General features: G+C 43.1%; 1 protein-coding gene across 4 annotated transcripts in view; it reads right to left on the reverse strand.

Moving 5' to 3' along the window:
• Window positions 1-1,119: 1,119 nt before the first annotated feature.
• The window catches only part of GAREM1 (GRB2 associated regulator of MAPK1 subtype 1), a 101,188-nt gene continuing 86,448 nt past the window's right edge, over window positions 1,120-15,859 (reverse strand). For all 4 annotated transcript variants that reach the window (XM_057397691.1, XM_057397695.1, XM_057397693.1 and 1 more), the window contains 3 exons: window positions 11,309-12,487; window positions 6,051-6,217; window positions 1,120-2,756 (listed from right to left, as the gene is read on the reverse strand). In XM_057397691.1, the coding sequence (XP_057253674.1) occupies window positions 1,844-2,756; window positions 6,051-6,217; window positions 11,309-12,487 (2,259 nt within the window). In that variant the 3' untranslated portion in view covers window positions 1,120-1,843. The remainder of the gene's footprint in view (window positions 2,757-6,050; window positions 6,218-11,308; window positions 12,488-15,859) is intronic.

The raw sequence follows: 15,859 nt of genomic DNA on the forward strand, positions 1-15,859 counted from the left end.
TGGGCTTTGCCCTCTGGTTGGGAACTGGTAATTTGCATTATTGCAAGACAAATAATGCCTCTTGACTTCAGCACAGAGATATGACATGAAATTTGCCCAGGCAACAGAAAACTCCCTTTGCAAATATATTCTTTTTAATGAGTCAATATGGTTGACAAAACAGGCAAAATCTGTCTCTCATTTTTGTCCCTGCTCTTTTATCTTCTCTTAATGCTCCCAGTATGTGACCTACAGTGGAGAGAGAATTTTTGTACATCAAAAAGTTAAGGAAAGCAGGTGACGGTGTCACCCTGGCCAGGGCTCTGTGCAGCAGCAGGTGAAGCTGCTCCAGCATCCCTGGCTCTGACCACACTTGCTGAAGATGGACACCACAGAGTGTTTCCTGAGGACCTCCACAAATCCTCACATTCAGTATTACAGAGGCAGGGGATCTGGGGGTTATTCAGATACATTTCAGAGAGCTCTGCCAACTACAAGAAATCAGCAATGGACTATCAAAATCTAATCCCATTTCTAGCCTTCTGAACAGTTAAATTTGAAAGGTCTACAGGAGCAGGCTAATGTCCCCTTCCCATCTCTCTGCTCCCTTTTGGCTGCTACTTCAGTGTGACAATTACTGCAGTGAGTTGTTGCAGCTGGGCAACCGAATTAATACGTCTTAGATTGCTACAGTGCCTCCCACTTCAACACCCACATCCTCCTAGCCCACTGTAAGCAAGACAGGTGAACTTAAACCATCACAAGCATTTCCTGTGGCATGGCCCTAAACCTCACTTGGACCCTTCTTACCAGTGTGCCATATGCCATTTCTGTTCCCTCCCACCTTGCTAATGCTTTATTTCAAAGGCATCCTACAGGAGTACTATCACCTTCCCACGCAGATCCGATGGCAGGAATAGAATAGCACAAAGAGCACATTTTCAGATGACTGCAACAGCAGCAAAGGAAACGCAAGGGGTTGCCTTTCACCAGAGCAAGGCTATTGCAAGGGCTGTGCACAGAACTGCCTCTGCTGAGAGGAGCCTGTGCACTGAACTGCCTTTCCCATGAGAAAGCTGCACAACTAGAAGTCATGCTACTGACTCCAGCTACCCGACTACAAAAGCAACTTTTGAAATCTACAGGTCATAAACTTTTAATTGGCCAGGGCAGAGTGGCTCAGTAGAAAAAATCCCCCTTCTCCCTCCCCTCTGGGCTGTGAGCTAAGCAAGACTCTTAAAAACATTTAACTCTTTTTGTTCAAAGTAATATAGAAAATGTACCCACGCTACAGGTAACCAGGAAGATACTGTTAATAAAAATATGCTGCAAGAGTAGTGTATTAGTGGCACTTCACAGCAATTCTTTACATTTTCAGATGTAGTGTCAAAAGGATGTTTTTGTGTATCTGAACATGCTCTTTGTTAAACAGAAACGGAAGAAAGTCACAGCATGTTGCCAAATATCATTTGAACAGAAAAAATCCCATAAGAAATAAATTTTTTTGCAGTTAACACAAAACTGTAAACTGGATCAGTGTGTGTCTTTCAGCATCAAATTGTTCAGTAATAAATACGACTAAGTCTTAACAGACTACGCAGTAAGAGTTCCCTTAGTGTCCAGTTTTTAGCAGCTGTTGAACGGTCAGGGATGCACAAGGCACACCTCTGCAGATTCTCTACTTTTATTATTGACATACAAAAAAAAACAACTCTGTTCACCACTCAAAAATGTTTATCTGCATAGTAAGAATTTTTCTACTACTATTTACAGAAAGGGCTTTTAGTGCAAAAAACCAGGAAGTGATGATTAGCTGGAGTGCATCAAGCACATCTCGTACAGTTCCACTAATGACTAGTCGGCATCACATCTTGGGCCGCCAGCCATTAATGAACTGTAGTATTTTCTTAACCTGCAATTTGCTTAGCTTAAAGTCTTCTGACAGGATTTCTTCTGTAAGCTGAACCAGTAAATTGCCATCAATCTTCTCTGTAACAAAAAATGATACGACATCTTCTGACAGACCAATAAATCTCAGTGATTTAGACACTTCCTCTATCGAGAGCCCAGAAAGGTCTGTGGGTGGCTGCCAGGGAGAGCCATCCCCACAAGATCTTGGTGCTAACTGGAGGTGGAGGGGAGACGAGAAGGGATAAGACACAGAGAACGTATCCTGCATGCCCTTTTTAACGAGATATTGATCTTCCAAGAGGTCTGGAGAACCAGCTTTTGACTCCTCCTCAGCACCATCTATTTTCAGTGGCAAGGGACACATGTCTGTAACTGCTTTCTCTTCACTTGACTTCGGGGCCCGAGGAGGTAAGGCAGGACAAGACTGGCTCTGCTTTGCATCGCTGACTCCCAGAGTTTTCTCATCAGTGCAGTCTAGAGAGTAACTTGCTGACTTTGGACAGGCAGAGGTGGTGTTTGTGAACTCTGCTGGGGTCAGCGGGGAGCACCCTGCCGGGAGCTCACACCCATCGAAGTCAAAAGTCAAAGGTGCTGGACAGTTTCTCTTTGGCGTACCTGGAGTCTTCTGTCTGGGGTAACTGTAGCTCCTGCTTGGATCAAGCAGAAAATCACTCTTATTGTGGCCCTCAGCAGTTCCTGAAAAATGGTTTGGCCAAGATAACCTTGAAGGCAAAGTTTCAGATGCGGGGCTTCCCAAAGGCATCATGCTTTCAGGCTCTTTGGATTCGTTTTTCATCATGTTACAAGGGTAGCAGGAAACAGGTGTGCTCTCAGTTGGGTTGGCGTTGTCGCTCTCTGTGACATTGCTTAAGGAACAAAGCAGAAAGGATGTCATTAGTATGAAAAAACGTGGCATTTGAATAAATTCATAAATCTTCTGACAGAGTCAGAGGGTGGCTGTCATGAGGAAATAATCTTCTTACCTCTGGCAGAAGTTCTCAGATGTGAATTAACAACACATTTGAATAATGCATTGACAGTTCTTTTACTCTTTCTACAAGCCTGACAAGATGCTGATATACCCAAAAGCCTCATGTCTTGGCTTTTCAAGCTCGTAAAAAAGTAGACGTCTCAATTCAGTTCTGTGTCATCTTCTGAATACTCAGTTTCCACTGTTGAATTCCTGAGGGACACCACCATGGAAAAGGAACAGCCTCACATCTATGAGCTGTCCTAATCCTGTATTTTATATTTATACACCACAGATGCGTCATGGAATGTAAAAGCTAAGAGGGGTAGGCCAGCACTGCAATAGACCCAAGCTTCACTGACATAAGAGATGACCAAAAGCCCTTTTGGAACCAACATTTTCACTTGTTATGGCACTGTTGTGTGCACAGGGCACAGGATCCTTTCCCACTGCTCGCTGGTACAAAAAATGCTTTTTGCACCAGTGCACAAGTGCACAGTACAGTAACACAGAGTTAAGTTAATGCTTACTGCCAAAGGGAGAGTTTTACCTGGAAGGGTAAGCAGACTTCACTGTACACATTCAAGTATCAGGCTTTAAGCTTATCACACAGTAACTTGTTTGCATGCCCATATCCTTAAGAAGCAATTACGGGAAACATTTGCTTTTCAAAGGAACTTAAAGTTTCCCTGACCTACTTACAGGTGGTAAACTAAGCTCAGCCTGTCTGAGAGAACTGATGGTTTATACCCTGGTGTTCCTGAGAGACACATGCCAACAAAAGCATGTAATCTGTTATCAAAAGCAAATGCTTGCAGCTTTTATGCCACTTTATAAAAGAAAGTCTGAAGGGCTGGATTGATCTTTGGAATTCTGGCCAATTAAGCCAGAACACTAGAAAAAGAATAAGCAAATTTATAAAATATGTACTTCATACAACAGATGGAAAACAATAGTTGAAAAATCGCTTTAATTACCTCTCTCTCCTGGAAACTAACTACTCAAGAAACTGTCATCATTATGTGAACAGCTCAGGGGAAACTGCTTCAGGAGGGCAGCAGCTTTCAAAAAAATGGCATAGTTTTGAATGGATTGATCCAAAATTAGTTCCCTGTGCCTTGCACTATCAACTGGTCATTTCTGGCTGCTTAAAGGCCAACTGGTTGCATGTTAACAATGAAAAGCATTTTTCACAAACCAAGCCATTGGGCTGCTTGATTAAGAGAAGACAGTCAGTGAGGCATTGTAAACCACTAACCATACAGAGAAATTAAATTGGTTGATCCTGTTTCTGGTCTCTAATTCAATATCAGAAATCTGAACATTTAATGACTTAAAAGATTAATGGAATTACCAAAAACTGATAAAGTAACATTTTCAAAGTGCTTCCTTGTTTGTTCTCCACCAGTATTAACTCACTGGTACTCGGTGCCAAAGGGGAAAGTTTAGATTGGATATAAGGAAGAAGTCCTTTCCTGTGAGGGTGGTGAGGCACTGGAATGGGCTGCCCAAGGAAGCTGTGAATGCTCCATCCCTGGCAGTGTTCAAGGCCAGGCTGGACACAGCCTTGGGTGACATGGTCTAGTGTGAGGTGTCCCTGCCCATGGCGGGCGGGTTGGAACTAGATGATCTTAAGGTCCTTTCCAACCCTAACTATTCTATGATTCTGTGATGCCAGAGAAACCTCAACAACAGCTGAAGTCAGGCATCAGGCATTTTTATAGTCAGATAAGGACAAATCATACTGGCTTGGTGTTTAAAATATTGGCTGTAACCTGTCATGATCCAGAAAATAAGATCATTGATAAAAGTGGCAGGATTTGAGAAGCAACTTCACCAACGATCTAGTTACTCCACACACTGCCATTTTCTAGCAGCTTTTTCTGCAGCACTAGGTCAAGTCTATCAAAATGGAGATATCTGGTCTGCACCCAAGCTGGAGATGAATTTCATGCAAATATTGAGAAGTTCAAGGCAAATCATATCATTTTTTAGGTTGGAAAAGACCTTTAAAATCATTGAGTCCAACTATTAACCCAGCACTGCCAAGTCCACCACTAAATCATACCCCTAAGGCATCACATTTACACATGTCTCCAGGGATGGGCACTCAACCACTTCCCTGGGCAGACTACTCCAAAGCACGATGACCCTTTTGGTGAATAAATTTTTCCTAATATCCAATCTAAGCCTCCCCAGGACCAACTCGAAGCCATTTACTCTTTGCTTGCTATTTGAGAGAAGAGACTGATGTCCATCTTGCTACAACCTCCTGCATTCCTGAGAAAACTCACTGTTTTCCTGGTTTCCTGGGAAGCAAATACATTCTTAGCTACAAATAGAGAAAGCAGGATTTGGTGGGCCCCAAATACTGGGAGGTCTTGTGCTCAGCCTCCTGTGGAGTTGACCTTGACAGAACCACTCAACTGGCTTTCATAAAAACACACGAGCAGCCTTGATCTAGAGTGATCATTGCCAGATACTCAACACTAAGCTCCAAATCTGCACTATGGTTTAAAAAGGCAATTTCAGCATAAATTATTATACCGATTGCATCAAGGCTGAAATGATTTCAGTGGTGCTTCAGATCAATCTGTAATATCCAGACATGTAGTACCTTGTCACTGAAGAGATACCAGAAATAATGGCAACAGGACATTCAAGGCACAAAGAAGATGAGACTTCAAAAGGTGTATACAGTTTCTGAAGCCAAAGGAAGAACACTGCATTTCTTGGAAAAGATATGAAGCCACATAATTAAAAATTTACCATCAACTTTCTACTAAGCCTGAGTGGATATTCCAGTTTGTGGGTTAGGTTTGTGCTGAAGTGGGTTTCATCTGGAAGCTGTCTGGCCCCCTTCCGCCACACCTCACTTTGCACTCAGTGGTGTCTGCTGGCCTCTCTGTTCTCCATCACACCCACCCCGTAGGCTCCCACATAGTTGGCACAACACATTTCTGGACTACCACGCACCTTTTATGCCTCCACTTATCACAGCTGGCTGCACTGCATGACTGTAGCACTGAAATCTCACCCCCAAAACCAGCTGTTCTGGTTTGAAGATTCAAGCCTTTCACGAATTATACAGAACTTTACAGGATTTTCAATTTAGACAGCTTATTTCACCTTACGAGATTATTTATAGCAGTATGTGCTAGCACAGGGCTCTCACAGCTCAAATACATACATGCTGTGCAGTCCCGAAGAGTAGTAGGACAGAGTAGGGCTGGGAGAGCGGGTCTGCTGTCGTGCAGGTTTGGCTGTACGAGGAGGGATGGAAGGACTGGTGGAGGACGGCTTTGAGCTCCGTGGTGGGACAGGAGGAGCATTCAGGAGCCTGCATTCCTCTTTTACCTGTACAAAAGAAGAACATGTAAGTAAGAAGCAAGAAAATCTGGGCAACAGCACTCTCAAACAGATGAAACACATCTGGTTCTGCCTTCTTCCATTAAAGGAAATCATTAAAAAGGGAGGAGAGGAGAAAAATTATGCTAAGGATATACACTTGCAACAGTATGTGGCTGTCATAAAAAGTCCAAAAGAAGGCACTGCTACCAGTAGAACTACTAGCAATCTTCTTTAGGGTGGTTCTCAGTAGTTTGATAGCCACTCATTTAAAAAGTGGCAGCAACGAAATGATGTAAAAGAACCTTCCAGTAATGTACAAAATCAGGCAGACTGTTCCAGATCCTTTACGTTTGGTAAGGAGCAATTAATTAGGATGAAGCTTCATTAGCATTGTTTATTTAGAGGTAATAAACCAAGCTTACGTAATGAAAAGATCTCAACAGACTTTTGATGTTTCCTGACTTACTTCACCAGTGATACTCAGCCACCCAGCTCTAGGATAATTCCCAGCCTCTTTGTCTCACTCCCCAGGAACAGCACATATATCTCCTATTTACCAGATGCTGGGATTCACGCCTGGTGCTTCAGTCCTTCTGTAGCTGACAAAGCAGTCCAGGATGAGGTTAACTACAAATCATAAAAGCTGAAAGGTGTGAGCAGAAGACCCTGTTCAAATACCGCACCCAGCCAACAGGTCTAGGTCTATTTTTTGTAGCCAGCCAACTTTACAGCTTAAAGCACATGACTGTAGCACTGCTTATCTGAAATTAACCTTGGTCTGCCTAGGAAGAAGCAAAACATCAGGACCCATCCATATAGAGGAAATGAAATGGCAAAAATGATGGAATTAAGACCTTAATCTCATCAGTACGTATTTGGAAGAGCAACTTTATTTAGCAGGGCTAGAGGTTGAGGAATGCTACTGAGAACTAGTCTGCCAGGTAGGATTTTTAAGGACTCGCCACCTTCCTCCAGGTAGGAGGAGACCTCTATGTTCTCCTCGTCTGAAACAGTCTTAGATGCACCAGAAAAGGGAAATTCTCTTTGTGTTTGGGAGCTATAGTTTATTTTTAAATTTAGCAACACTGCAGAACTGAAAGTTATCTTAGCAGTTCCACAACACATAATTAGCAATAAAACTGATTTATTAAAAAAAAAAATAAATGTGGAACCTTTTGCAATCCACTTCAGTGCTTTCAAAATGCAACAACCCATTTGGTACTTTTGTGAAATGGAAAACTGGGGGCTAGGACATTGTAGGACATTTTTTTCCTAATTCAAAACAAGTCAAAATTACAGGAAATGCTCAACAGCATAAAACACTGACATAAATCTTGCTGCAAGGGTTCTTATTTGCTCTTTCAAGGAGGAAAAAAAAAAAGAAAAAGAGGAAGAACCAACTTTATTCATGTTTGTTATTGAATTCAGGCATAAAACTCTTCAGCCATCTTAATGCTGTGCCCCAAGGATGCCTAAGGACTTTGGAATCTTCTTCCCCCAAGTCAGACTAGGTAAACGTAATAGTGCATGCCACTGAATATATAGTCATGGGGAGCTCTTGGAGCACAGCAGACAGTCAAGGGCTTAAAGGGATGCTTTCCTGGGAAGACTGCTAGCATACAAAGGTGCTGGCATAACAAACTATGTCAAGTTCCCTTGCTGACCTAGACTGCAGATCAGAACAAGGCCATAAATAATACTGGTTTACAGTCCCAGTTGGTCCCTGTCACAAGACCATGATTACAGCTGCCAGACATGGCCCTCTGGAAACTCAGCAGAGGAATAAAAAGGAGAGATTCTGCAGATTAAACTGACAAGAGCCAGGGGAAACTTCAGAGAGGAGCTGCCCTCACTAGGTCCAAGAGAACGATAATGAAACAGAAGAGGGGAAGAGCCATGGTGTGACATGATGATCACCTCGATGGCTGCTGCTCTCAGGAAATATTATTTCACCCAGAAGCACTGGATGTCATACAGCTGCCAGGCAGGCACAGATAAAGTGCATTTGCATTGCATGTCTTTTATTTGTCACTGTCCAAGCTCTCCCACACTCCAACACTCCTTCCTGTGACCTGGGTACGGTGACCTCTTTCTGATGGTGTGAGGTGCTACGTTGATCTGAAGACTTCTGCTCCTTTTCCTTGGTGCCCTTCCAAGCACTGCCAGCACCACTGGACCCTGTCACTCCTGAATCTGGGCATTGTAGTGACCACTTCTGAGGTCATCCAGGTGAAACCCATCCTATCTCTGGCACTACCATGAACGTAATGCTCCTTGCCAAAAGGCACCTGAACTTCCAGCATACTCCATCAGGGATTTGCCTTCAATCAATCAGGAAAACAGCCTCTGATTTTATGCAAATGAGTGGTGGGGGACTGAAGCAATCTCTACTTTACAGGCCTTAATTCAGAGGTCATTTCCCCCCCATCCGTCTGCCTTCAAGCTACTTCAATTTTCTGACAGGTATTTACAAAATACATGTGATATATCAGAATGCTTCATCCTGCCAGAGAAAAGGAAACCAGAACAGCTTTTGAAATACCCAAATGTCCTTTTCCCTCCTGCAAGCAGCTCCTGTACACACATTTTAAATTTAGTCCTTGCAAAAATACAATTGCCAGCCAATCTTTATACAGAAAGGCTATGGAATATCATTCTAGGGGGAGTGATGACTAAACAGCATGTTCACCAGCCGCTCCTGAGATCTACTTATTCTATAAATACCCTACATGGAAACCATGCAAACATCTCCTTGGCCCCAACCCACTGATGAATTCAGTAGGTCACTGATACTCATTCCAAAGCTGTTCCAGGAAGCAACAAAACAGTCTAAATTATTATCATCTATGGAGACATAGGGTTTTTATTCTGTTTTAGGTTTTATGGGCTTACACCCCCTGCCCACTTCTAAATGGAAGCTAATATCTTTAACAGATACATGCTGCATGGCTTGAAAGCAATACTGAAATTGCTGACAGCACTCACACATTACCTCAGTAATGTAAGACACACGTGACAGAACTGTTGTTTTTCAAAATTACCTTAAAAGACAATGCATGTATCTTTCCCAAACACCACCCTACTGCCCCAGAAGGGAGTCACTATTCCATGAGGTTTCCTCAAGTGTGAGAGTCCACATTGATGCTATGCTGTTGCTCCATAGCTCTCCCAGCATCCCATTACCCACGCCTCAGCCATGACATCGAGTCACCCTTGCCACAGCCATGACTCAGGGGGCCAGCACCCCCTTGCCCAGGGGCTGCCCTCACCCTGCTGTAGTGCAGCCTTCCTCCCTGACCCCCCCTCGCTCTCCTGCCCGCTCCCTGGCACTAGCTCCAGTGCTCCTTTGACCCTGCACTGAAGCAGTTCAGCTTGCAGAAATCAGCAGGAAACTAATCATTTTGCAGATCCAGACCTGGCTGCCTGCCCGAGTGCCAGAGCCAGCACAAAAGAGGAGCCAGGACCATGTGGCTGGGAAAGGAGGAGGAGAAGGAGGAGGAGGGTGGGACCAGCCCCACACCAGTTTACATCAGTGTAGGCTGCCAGGGAACCTCATCCCAATATGGTGCTGCTGGGCACCTGGCCAAAGGAGTCTGGACAAAGCAGTGGTGCATACCTGACCTCTCAGGCTAGGAAGTGCTCTTGGGTTCCCACACTTAGACATTATATATAAACACTTTTTGCTATGAACAAGTAATGTCTTGACTTTCCTGTCTTTGCTGAAGCTGCTGCAGCTGCTTTTGGGGGAAGCTCTGGCAGCACAAGGGGCTGCAGCTTTGCATTTTGTGCCTACATTGGCGTTCTCTCCTGTTATCATCACAACTCCTGCACAGCCTGGACATGGGATCCCCACGGCAATACACTGCAGACTAACCCAGCAAATACATACAACTTAGTTTTCAAGCAGATTGAGACCTGCCTCATGGTGGAAAGGCTCTGGCGAACACTGTTGGACTGTTAGATGGCAATAAGAAAGGGATGGCATCACCACGGTTTGCTGCAGTTTAGACTTTGATGAGTTTCAGCTTACTGTGCAGCCACACTGTTGAAAATACCATAGGACTTGCAAGTGGAATATTTTTTATATAGAAGTTGAGCAAAAAATCTGCAAAACTGATTTGTTAAATAATATTATCCACCAAGATTTACTTGACATAAGAATGTATCATTTAAATTTTGCTAAAGGTTCTGAAACACTCTTTCCTGAGGGAATTTTTCATTTTTCCTTTCCTTTTTTAAAAATTAATGTTTAGGACCATGTCAAGAGACCACATAATGAATGGATTTTCCACCTAGTCCACATAAGCTCCTGTTGATAAAACATATTTGTATTTGTGCCTCTGAAGTCTCCATGACATTTTAGGTTTGGAGAAGTGATTTCTCTCATGCGTATTCATTAGAAACCCTAGGACAGGAAATGTGCTTTGTTTAAAACTGACTTCCCTAGAAGGGTCATTTATGAACTCTGCAGAGTTCCTATTTAAATGTATTTTCTGTCAATAAGCAGTACAGAATGATTAGCTCAGGTCTAGTTTGATAAAGTTTCCTTGAAGACAAAGACAATATTCTTCAAAATCAGCCATAAACTCATAATAGAGAAGATGATCTCATTAACAAACACTTCAAATCCATAAAATTTCTAGCTGCCTTCATTATAAGGGCCTGTTAATCAAAAATGCACACAGTAAGGTGATCTGAGGTAGTTCCAAGTGGGGTCATATGCCACACACTTCAGCCACAGAAAATGTGAGAAATGGAGGCCACATGGAGAGACGACATGGACAGCAAGGGAAGGAAGTGACCTAGCAGTTCTTAAACCTTGTTTGTGCGAGCAAGAAAACCCAATGAATATCACCTAAAAGTATCAGGATTAAGCCACATGATCCATTGTATTAAATACACTTTTCGGACATGACTTACATTCAGAAGTAGACTAGCGGAAGTTGCGCATCACACAAATTCTTAACCGTTTCCTTGCCCTCCATATCCACACCACCTCCCTCTCCCCCAAGTCTTCACTAAAGAAACCCGATTCTCAAGCAAACTTTTCACCAGCTAAAAACCAGAAAGAAACCAACATAAATAATCCTGACTTACTGCTTCTGATTTGGGAGGCACTGGAGGTGGAGGTAGGGAAGCATCTGAAGACTTTGTGGTTGTTCCAACAGTTGCAGGCACAGGAAGAGATGCGGTACCATACTTTGATCGGAATGACCCTCTGTAGTTGTCACATTTGTTCTTCTCACTTAGCGAGCGAGTGAGAGGCTGGTCACCAGCCTTTCCAGACCCTTGGTCCAACCATAGCTCTTCGTAAGGAAGTTCTGGTTTAGTAGGCAGAAACATCGATTCTTCGCTAACTTCAGGGAAAAGGTAATCACTGCTACTGTCACCAGACTCCTGGTACTGAAGAGCATCATGAGAGAACAGGGCCCACTCGTTACACAAGTCCTTGCAGCCGTGGAGGTTCACCTCGCTATTCCCATGCAAGTTGTTTCCATATACGCACACTGAAAGCCGATGGAAGGACTGCGTAAGCTCATCCCGTGCGTAGCTGAGGGAGTTGGGCACATGGCTGTGCCCCGTGCATCGGCTCTTCTTCGGGCTCTTGCAGTCTTCGTTCCAGTCAGTTTTCACATCTCGCACGGCACGGGAATACTCATCTATGTCAAACTGTTCCTGGCATATATTAAACCAATGTTGGATGAGGGATTCATGCCACAGCTCCCCCTTCACCAGGCTGTCAGGTAGAATAAATTTCGGAAGCGACAAGTGCAATGGAAAATGCATGGGAATAATTTTGTTGCCACGAAGCACACAACAAACCACCACAGTCTTGGTTTGAATGTTGACAAACTTGTACCTGTGCCCTTCACGGATAAAATGCAGGTCATAAGGATTCCTTGGGGTAGGACTTGGCACAGTCACATTAACGGGCAGCCTGGTTTTCTCTACTATATTGCGAATCGTGTGCTCACCTTCTTGCATCTGCACCTCCAGCGGGCTGCGGGTGCTGAACTTGCCTTTACACTGGAAGGGCAGACTGATGCTTTCGTTGGTCCTGTGGTTCATGCAGATGAGGCAGGGCATTTTGCCTCTGCCTAGCTTACTAATTGAATTAAGCTTCCCGATTTTTTTGAAGATGGTGTTGAGTCTTGACTTCTCCTTAGAAGATTTTGCATAAAGGATTTCTGCTTGCCCCATTAAAGTGAGCTCATCCCCAGTACTAAGGGTAATGTTGTAAACTTCAGTGTCTTCATTGCACTCACCTGAAGCCACCTGCAAAACAATAAAAAGTCTGGTTTAAGACTTCAAATCATATCAAAGCTATTGAGACTGAACTTACAAGGCTATCTACTGGGAGAAACTGAACTAACTTTATTTGGACAGCTGAGCAGTCAGTCACAAGGTGTTTAACCTGAAGCTCGGTCAGACAACCTTTTTTATTTTCCTGCACATTCCTGCATATTACCAAAGGGGAAACAGCCACATGAAACTGCTAAAGAAAGCATGAGACCAAATATAAACTATTTTTAAGGAAAGGACATTCAAATAGCCACTCGTGTCAATACAGCTATCACAAAGCATGTCTGGATTCCCTTGGATATCTTTTCTCCCATGCCCTTATTTTTGCTGTTTGCTAGAACTTATTTGCCAGGCTCTTGAGGGAAGCAAACTTCTTCCCATCTTCAGCTCCCTGAGGAGCAGAAAAGGTGATCTCATCATTACACATGAAGCATATCCCTTTGATAGAATCTCTTCCAGGCCAGGGGAAATGACAGATGACATCTATTCCCTGAAGAAGTCAAGAATATTGGTCTATCCCATATGCCTAACTCCCCCTCTGCTTTGCTCTCCTAGTCATAGACTTCCTTCCTCATTTTTTGATCATAATTGCAATTTAAGAGATTAAACAACATATGTACAGCCATGTGTGTGCTTTTCTAGTATGGAAATGGTACTGGAAAGAGAGAGAAAAAAAAAAAAAAAGGAAGGCAAACCAGATGTCAGAGACTCATTTGTTCCTGAAGTTATTTCCTTAAGACTGGAATAGCTCTTTACAAACAAGATTGCTCTGCTCCATATTCGAGTGGTTTAATGTGAAAAACTCTTTTCAGGCACCTAACAGAACCCACACAGCTCCTCCTCAGCAGCAGATACCTATCATAAAGGAAGGTACATCAGATAGGCACTACTGGCCTGTTATAGACTATTTCATTTGGAAATATTTAACATTAAAGAAATTGCAAATGAAAATATATGCTGAAATTGTATATCCCTTCCTCACCTTCACAACCCCTGAAGACTTTATGAAGCTGTCTGAAGTTCAAATTCTGGGCTTCAAACTTGGGTATCATTACAGAAGAGCCACTGCATGAAATCAAGGCTGTCATTCCAATCAGTTAATAATAGAGAAACACTGTGAATAACATTTCCTCTTGTAAGATGTGATCTGCAATTCACCCGTGTTTGTGAAGTTGTCATTTACTTCTGCAAGCTTTTCAGAGCAAATGTACAGGCAGTTCAGCACCACCTTAAGCACTTCAGTCTCAGGGCTTCCAGAGAGGAAGTCATTCAAGCCTGAATTATCTAAACAAACACTAATTGGTCTAACCCAGGAAACTACTAGGATTTATGGTGTGTAATACTCATTCACAGTTCACACCACTGGCTAGACAGCATTCTGAAACACCACCACATGAAAGGAAAGCACCCTGTGTTTTTGCTGATTACACTCATTGCTGGTTTCTCCTCAAAAGCACCACAGGAGCGCTGCTTTTGAGTGGCAATCCTCGATGGAGCTGTTAAGGGCTGAGGAAACACAGGGCTCTGTGCATGTACCATTCCATCTCCCCTTCTCATTCTGAGAGGGCTTATACTGAAATAACATCATTTTCTAGCATTGACAAGTCCCCACAAAAGGCTTCTCTGGACAACACCAGCTACACCGTCAGATACTTCAACTTGTGACAGTACAAGTTCTGGCTTCCTGCGGGACACTGGCTGGAGCAAGGGAGATGTCACAACCTACTGCTGTGGGAGCTCCTGCTTAGCCAACTTGCAGCTCCCTGTTGGCTCACAAATAAACAAGGCACTGCAGAAGGAAATGGAGGGTCAGATGTGAAGCCACAGAGGTAACTAACTGGCTGAGCTTCAAAACGTGGGTCTTGCAAAGCAGCTGCTTATTGATGGCATCCATTTCACCAGCCAAATAGCAAATGGATATTTAAATTCAACAGGCATATTCAAAGATAAAATCATTCTCAATTAAAAAATTCTGGAAAACATGCTTTCTTTTTTTTTTATAATATAGTCACAGATAATAACAGGAAAAATAAAGCTGAATTTTACTGTGCTGGAACAAAAGAAAAATCATGCCAATATTTCTAGTTTGGCACTGAGAAAAATACTGTTCGGCATTCTTCCTTCTGAATAAAAATATAAGGTATCAGCTGCTGTCCAAAACTGTAATAAAAACTGAAAAAGCTAAATGAAAAGTCCAAGACTGCACAATTTTTATCCCTATCCACTAAACTCTGCTATGGTGATGTGAAGGCTGCTGGTACAGCAGGCTAAGTATATCTTAAAATTTAAGTCCTGAAAGTCAAGAAAGCTAACTCCTCTCTTCTTATGTTAGGTTATTCATTCACCACCACGTGCTGATTAAAATTATAAAGCATACATGGTAGATAAATGTGTTCCAGGCTATTAGCAACAAATATATACCCTACATATCTCAGTCCATATCATACCATACATAGCAATGCACAGATATCTCTGAGTTTTTGTTTCACAGATTACATAACTACATGATCTTTACTTTGTTCTTGTAGCAAAGACCTACGAAAATCAAACTTGCTCTGTCCTGTTCACTCAAATGTTTCACTTTATCAGTGGCCACAAAACTTAGAAAAACATCAACAACAGACCATGGATATCAGCACAGGACATCAGGTCAGGCTTGTAGAATCCTCCAGGTTGGAAATGACTCATCCAGTCCAACCTGCTGTTCAAAGCAGGTGTAGTTATGGCAGGCTGCTCAGGGCTCTGTCCAGTTAAATATTTAGTTTCTCCAAAGACAGAGAACCCACATTTTCTCTGGGCAACCTCTTCCTGTGTTCAACCACCACTGTCTTAGGTTTTTGGTTTATTTATTTACTTTTTTTCTTTTTTTTTGAGCAGAATTCTCAAGTTCCAACTTGTGCCTTTTGTCTCTTGTCCTCTGTTGTGGTTTAAAACCAGTCAGGCAGCTCGTTCACTCGCTCCCCCCCTTTTTTCCCCTCCCTCTACTCCCGGAGGGATGGAGAGGAGAATCAAAAAAGAATGCAAATCCCATGGGTTGAGATAAGAACAGTTTAGTAACTAAGGTATAACACAAATCACTACTGCTACCACCAATAATAATAATGATAAAGGAAATAGCAAGGGAAGAGAATATAACACCTCACCATCTGCTGACCGATAACTCACCCCCCCCAGCCCAACCAAGCACCGACCGATACCTCCTCCAACCCTGCAGTCCTAGACCTTCCGAGTAACTCCCAGTTACATCCTGGGCATGACGTGCTGTGGTATGGAATACCTCTTTGGTCAGTTTGGGTCAGGTGCCCTGTCTCTACTTCCTCCCGGCTTCCCCTCCTCCCGGGCAGA

The sequence above is a fragment of the Pezoporus wallicus genome, unplaced genomic scaffold (genome assembly GCF_028554395.1).
Source record: "Pezoporus wallicus isolate ANWC-B61680 ecotype Strahan unplaced genomic scaffold, APGP_CSIRO_Pwel_v1 contig_227, whole genome shotgun sequence".
NCBI lineage: Eukaryota > Metazoa > Chordata > Aves > Psittaciformes > Psittacidae > Pezoporus > Pezoporus wallicus.